The following is a 6,844-nucleotide window of genomic DNA, read 5'->3' as shown; positions in this document are numbered from 1 at the left end:
AAATAAAGAATTTTTCTTTTTGTTATCGAGCTCAAATTTCAACGTTGTTCTTGTCTTAAAAAGTAAAGTAGCACATTAGTTCCTTTGGATTTGTGTGAACTTTAAAAAGAATAATAAATCCTTGAAGAAAATAGAGTTCGGGGGGAGGGGGGAGTTACAGGAAACATAGGAATTTTGAGAAAGGTGGGTTGAGGAGAGTAACATAAAAAATTATTTTCCTAAAAATATTTTATACTCTAAAAAATACTAAAAGATATTTTTCGGAAAAATATTTTCACTCACCAACCAAAGGAAAAATAAATAATAAGACCACTCATTGTCTAGGAAAATATTTTCCTTCGTACCAAACACACCCTAAATATATCACATTAATCTGTTTGGTGGAATAAATAATGACGTATATTGGAGTGCCCAAGCTATTTAGAAATGGTAATCCTCATATTCAATTGTCTTTTTAGGTTTGATTTGTTGAGATAGTAAACCCTTTGATTTGTTGAGATAGTAAACCCTCCACTTCCAACCAACAAGTTGTGAGTTTGAGTCACCCCAAGAGCAAGGTGAGAGTTCACCCAAATGAGAATAAATTGTCTTAGAAAACACACACATCTTATAACATAGTTCTTGTTACACACAGTAGCTATCAAACTGAAAGGTGCTCTTAAGCACCACAATTTGCAGCTGTTACCAGTCGATCGCGATCGCGCCTACATGCGCAGACTTCCACATCTGTACCATTGTACCATAGTAACCTTGTTCTGTCTCTTTGTTCACTTAGAAATGCTATAAATACTGCATACAGATGACTATACACATTAGCTGACGCTTGATCATTCATTGAGGAACCTTGTGGTTTCCACAATTTTTCACTAAGCAGTCGGCACATGATGTGTTAGTCAATCCCATATGGCACTCAAATACTGTGTCCGTACATATATAATAGGGAACTAAGAGAGTTACATACGGGAGATCAATAAGGGGACAGCAACAGGAGTGTCTTCACCCATCACCGGCTGGAACAGATCCAACTCTCCATACCGCTCCAGAACACGCATCCTGCAGTCCTCAGCAGCCATTAGACCTGTTGAATATGCGCCATGCACAGAACCTGGGTAATCCATACTCGTCGCCTCCCCAGCAAAAAATAGGTTATCCACCGGAATTCTCAGCCTTTCATAGAACTCATGGGGCTTCCCTACTGTATCGTAGCTGTATGATCCAAGTGAGTTTACATCTGTACCCCAATGAGAAACAAGATATTGAATCTGCAGCAAGACCAGAAGAAAAAGATGGTTGGCTACAAGATTATCATAATATAATATGAAAGCATGATGCAGACCATATTTGCTTTCTATACCAGTTCTCTTTTCCCCAGTAACAAACTCATTGAGCTAACAGAATCTCAAGCTAGTCAAATTCATCTTTTGAACAGGTTCCCACTGATCTCCAGAATTCAGATTGAAATCAGCAGAACGCTCAAAGATAAGCAGGACAAACCAACTCTGTTAGGTTTTCGGTGATGACAGAAATCTTGATAAATATTACACTACTATTTGATTAAGAGACATCATGATAAACAAAATCTTTAAAACTAGAAAATTGCGGTCATGTGGCAACTCTTCACAGACAACTATCATCTAAAACCATATTAATACCATAACCAGATGTTCATATATGTCACAAGCTTGATTAAGAAAACCAAAGGAAAAGATGCATTAAGTTACAGAATGATGCTGCCCAAACAAACCTGGGAAGGGAATTCTCGGAAACATGTAAAAGTGAACCCTAAAAATAAGCACTGGAGCAAGAAGAAAAGTAACATTACAGGAGTAGTCGAATTGGGAAGAATCCTCTGAAGTTGCTTAAAAGCAAAATTAGCAGCATCCTCATCTGACAGTTTCTCAATGTCACGGGCCAGCTGCCCTGCAGGCATATAAACCAGGACAGGATGGCCAGTGGCCTTGTGAAGATTCAAAAAGTAACTACATTCATATGAGCTCTCTGCAACTACCCCCAAGAACTCAACATTAGGCCAAAGCACCTTTTCAAAGTGCAGAATAATCTTGTTCTCAATCCCTACACCTAGTTCATTGATTGCAGCCTCCTTCCATTCAGGTAATCTGGGTTCAAACTTAATCCTTTTTGATTTTAAAACACCAAGAGGTACAGCAACAACGGCAGCATCAGCTACAAAAGTTCTCCCATCCTCAACTGTCACTTTCACTCCATTATAACGTCTAACTACTTGTGTAACCCTGAGAAAGATTCAGAAAAGAGCAAATTAATTGCTAGACTGTTTTCTTTCCTTTTTTTGGTGTTTGAGAAGAGGAGAGGGGAGGTGCAGGAAGCAGAGATGTCAAGAAGTAGGTTTCTCTTACCTGTGACCTAAGCGTATGTCAAGCCCTTTTGCTAGTGTATTGATGACAGGACGATATCCTCGGACCATAAGACCATGCCCACCGGGAAGCAATTCTTCCTGTACATCACAAAAGTGTGTACGTAAGACATAATTGAAATAATGTTTGCAAGGACTGGAAACTGTACACAGTTGTTTGACCTTACTCTTTAATATTTACTGATACAAGCATAAAAATACAATCACATCCATAACACAAATATGAGCATTTTTATCTTTCAGAACCTTACACATCTTACATTACAGTTACTTTGACACACGAACAGGTTACAAGATCTAAGCTTTGCTTAGAATCTTAGAATTAGGAGGATTCATTCTAATACATGGGATTTCAATTTTTAACCTGTTAATTACAAAACTATATCACCAAGTACTTGCATGGAGGAATGCTTCAGTTATATTTTAGAATAAATGGTCGAACTTCTCACAACAATCTAGAGCCCGGAGATAAAAGAAAAGTTATTGGTCCTACATTAAGAAAACTCTCGCCCACTATCTGTATGATTTCATTATGTATCACTCTTCTCACAGACACAGGTGGATGTAGTGGATCTAGCAAAGGAAACAATTGGCAGTAAAATTTAGAATGGTTATATCCTGCTCGCCTAATATCAAAATCCAGTTTCTATCCTATATCATCATCAAGGTGATGCTTTCTTCATCCACTGTATCATCTCTAATGAGCTACGCAAACAGATGTCACAGAACCCACATGCGAACACGGATAGAAACCCCACCCTCTTTCTGCACGAACTGTTTTACCACAATGAGAGGATTTTTTTTATAAGGTGAATGAGAACATTTGTATGTATTAACCTAGTTATCCAGTAGTCTCTGCAAGAAAATGGTCAGTTAGGTATAGACATTCTCCCAACAAGTTCTTTCTTCTTAAGGAGGCAAAGAAATCTACCTGGTCCCAGCACTTGAGTGAGATGGTATCAGCATCTGCAGCAAACCAGCCTTCCATTCTGCAAAGGTACCATTGCAACACCTTATGAGCAATGCCGTCGAGCCTGTAACAAGAATCTCACTTAGCACAAGTGGTGTTTTTCTTTTTCCTTTTCAGTTTTGGGGGGGGGGGGGGATCCGTTATCAACAAAACAGAACAAATGGTACCTCAAGTCCGGTCTCCTTTCAAAAACCATAGATATAGCACGGCTAATAGACATGTCTTCGCTAAATTCTTGTCTAATTGTATCAGTCTGCAGAAAGTGAATCAGCTCTCGTCAGAAAATGTCCAAAGCACCACACGATTTAAAGACATGTAAAGTTCTTTTCCATGAAGAAAGAAATAGATATTTCAGAATTCAGAGTTCAAATAAATGAAGTTGCGGGGAGAGAGAGGGAGAAAGAGAAAGAGAACACACCTCCTTCAAAATGCTCTCAAATGTTTCGCCAACCTTAGTGACTAAGTCCTGGGGAACTTGATTCCCATCCATGTCAAAAAGGGCATAACTGCAGAATCAAAGCTAGGTCAGATGAATATACATTACTTGACATATAATCAAACTTGGAAATATAATATCAAAAGACTAACGCAAGTATTTGTACGTGAATCTGTACATTACGTAACACAATCATGTGAGAGGTAGGAAGGTCATGAAATACAAACCTCTCCAGATCATGGTCATACAGCACAGAATTGTCACCACTTGTACGATAGAGAGGCAGTCCTAGTCTTCCAATGAGAGGTGCCAGAGGATTCTCTTTGCAGACTCCATGTAACCTAAAGCAGTCAGCCAATTAGTTTCCAAATTGCAAGCAAAAACGTGCTTAATTTGTCAATAAAGAGGAAAGTCTTGAATGTAAAGCAAAAGCAAGAGTAGAACACATTACCATGATGCACCCAAGTCAACAGGAAAACCAAATGAGTAATCAGTGTGAACCCGGCCTCCAATTCTATCTCGTGACTCCAAAACAACCACCTAACGGAAAATATTATCCTCGTTAAACATATCACCATTTACACCAAGTGAAAACATGCTTTTTCACATGCATACCTGAAATGATGCATCATAAAGAGCACGAGCAGCTGCAAGGCCAGCAACTCCGCCACCAATCACAATGACAGATGGTGAAGCCCCAGCCCGCTGTCCATCACCTGAGAAGCAAGGAGCTAGATGACAAAACCAAAACTCAGTCAGAAAAGGTGTTGAGTAAGATAAAAAATGATAAGCAACCAACAATTACACACAAAAATAATCTGAGGTAACTTATAAAGACAGCAACTGACTCGAAAGCTGACAAAGTGGCATACTAATTCACCAAATAAAAGGTTACCATGTTGTTTGCTGTTATAAGCTCTAAGCCTCTAACTGTATTGAAGTGCTGCTTTTTTTTTTTCTTTTTTTTTTGGGGGGGGGGGGGGGGGAGAGAGGAATATTGTAACATTTTTTTTTTTTTTTGTGTGTGTGTGTATACAGCTGCACAGAGCCTGTGCAACAACCATAATTACAGTTTTGATGTGCTTCTGATTCACAAAATGAAAGGAACATAATAGTTTGCTATCGTGCCCTTTTAACCAAGAACCAATACTACCTATATTTGTGAAATTGTCCTTTGATAAATAGGATTTCCAAATACAGGGAACATAGAAATGAAAAGAAAAAAAAAAGAATTCTTGTGCCTCCAATTACCCATTTAACTACTCCATAATATGTTAAGTAGGCTGATAATGGCATAAAAACTATAATTGTTTAACAATGTCACCATTTCATCTAAAAGCTAGCTTTAAAGTCCCACTTTTATTTACTTAACTATGTATTCAACACACCCACTTGTGTGCAGCTTGATTCTTTTTTCATGAGCAATGCATGTGGAAATTCTTTCCCATCCTAAAAAATAAAGGTTCTTTTGTTTTTGTGTGTGTGTGTCAAAGATTCATGTTATTTATTCGTCATTAGCCAACTTCCTTCATAGAATAGAAATATCACAGATCATAAAGTTGTCGTCATATTCATTTGCCTAACCGTTAATTATCCAATCAAATCAAAAGTTTAATGTAACTCCTAATTTATCAAGATGGTAAGCGAGATCAAAAGTAGCCACTAAAAGATTTTCAGAGGGCCCCAAGTACCTAACAGTCGACATTTCGGACCCATCAGTTGTTTGAATACTAAAATAGAGCGGCCCACGTCACAAAAACAGGTACGTTAAAAAGCATATTCTTGCAATTTTTTAATAATCTTTGCAACTTGAAAACTGCAAAAGCGTTTTTATTAAAATAAAAAAAACTAAAGGTTTCGTTATCATAGTTCACAATTCACAATTTTAATAAGCTATAAGAACATAGATCAAGTGTTAATTATCTTTATCCAGCTCAAGTAATACAAACTAAATTGAAATGTTAAGACAAAACCCAAAAAATTCAAGCAAATTGAATTCTATGCTAAAATTCAACTAAATCTAAGTAAAACCATAGTAAATCACAAATATCACCAAAAAGACAATTCAGCTCAAACAATACAAATTTAACTTAAAATAACTGCTGAATCAAATTAATCACGCTAAAAAATAAAGTAAAAAAAAAATCACCGACAAAAAGATAAAACTTTTTATAAAAAGATACAAACCTCTCTGAAGTTGGCGATTACTCTTGTTTTGAGAATCCATGCTCAAAAGTAGATGATCGGCGATTATTGACAGATAAACAATTACTATTAGAAATAATTAAGGGGTTATTAAATAAAATTAAAGTTAATAATCTCAATAATCTGAGAATAACAGAATTGATATTAGAATTTGAAGAAAAACCCAGCTTGATCAACCAGCTCATGCGTATACAAAACCTAAGGAAAAAAAATCTCTCTCCGGATCAAACAATGGATTATCTATTCGACGGAATTCTAAGGCAATTTCCGTTAAATGAGAAATATTTGGGAATGATCGGAGAGAAAAAATTGGGGGAATTAAGAGAAATCTGGGAGATGAAAAGAAGATTCTAGAGAGAGAGAAGAACGTTGTTTGGTTGGAGATTTGGTAATGGAGTCCAAATTGGTTTCCTACGTAGATTAAGGAGAGAAGAAAAGTGGGGGATTTGGTTTAAGATTTATAGACAGATTTTACGCTTTCTTTTGCCGTGTGTGATTTCCTTTGTAATTTTTAATTAGGAAAAACAAAGAAAAAGAAAAGTCTTCTTTTTTATGGTTTGAGTAAATTTACTTTAAGGGTTTTAGATGATTTTTACATAAATAATCAGTCAAATTTATTGTTTATTATTATTATTTTTATTCTATTGAAAGTCTTTTTCTTTATTTTATTTCATGGTATTAAAGCCAACAAGAGAATTAGAGTGCTAAAAAAAAAGTCAAAATCTGCTTGTTTAAAGAATCAGATCTTTTTCTTTTTTTATTTTATTATCATTTCTTAACATATATATATATATATATATATATATATATATATATATATATATATATATATATATATTAT

The 6,844-nt window shown here is 35.9% G+C and overlaps 1 protein-coding gene across 2 annotated transcripts; it reads right to left on the bottom strand.

Annotated features, from left to right (window-relative positions):
- Positions 1-584: 584 nt before the first annotated feature.
- LOC104097366 (polyamine oxidase 2-like) lies at positions 585-6,425 on the bottom strand. 2 transcript variants are annotated; one of them, XM_070181267.1, is made up of 11 exons: positions 5,986-6,425; positions 4,414-4,529; positions 4,250-4,338; positions 4,026-4,139; positions 3,781-3,868; positions 3,530-3,615; positions 3,324-3,426; positions 2,376-2,473; positions 1,823-2,252; positions 1,355-1,436; positions 1,164-1,262 (listed from the first exon to the last, which is right to left on the bottom strand). In XM_070181267.1, exons 1-10 carry the CDS (start codon positions 6,023-6,025, stop codon positions 1,389-1,391), a joined length of 1,212 nt encoding a protein of 403 aa, XP_070037368.1. In that variant the 5' UTR covers positions 6,026-6,425; the 3' UTR covers positions 1,164-1,262; positions 1,355-1,388. The 2 variants fall into 2 exon arrangements, with proteins under 2 accessions (XP_009602218.1, XP_070037368.1); XM_009603923.4 differs by lacking the exon at positions 1,355-1,436 and having other exon boundaries at positions 585-1,262.
- Between the last annotated feature and the right edge of the window lie 419 nt (positions 6,426-6,844).

The sequence above is a fragment of the Nicotiana tomentosiformis genome, chromosome 7 (assembly GCF_000390325.3).
Source record: "Nicotiana tomentosiformis chromosome 7, ASM39032v3, whole genome shotgun sequence".
NCBI lineage: Eukaryota > Viridiplantae > Streptophyta > Magnoliopsida > Solanales > Solanaceae > Nicotiana > Nicotiana tomentosiformis.
The sequence above is the reverse complement of the archived record's forward strand: the minus strand, read 5'-3'. Positions and strand labels throughout refer to the sequence as shown.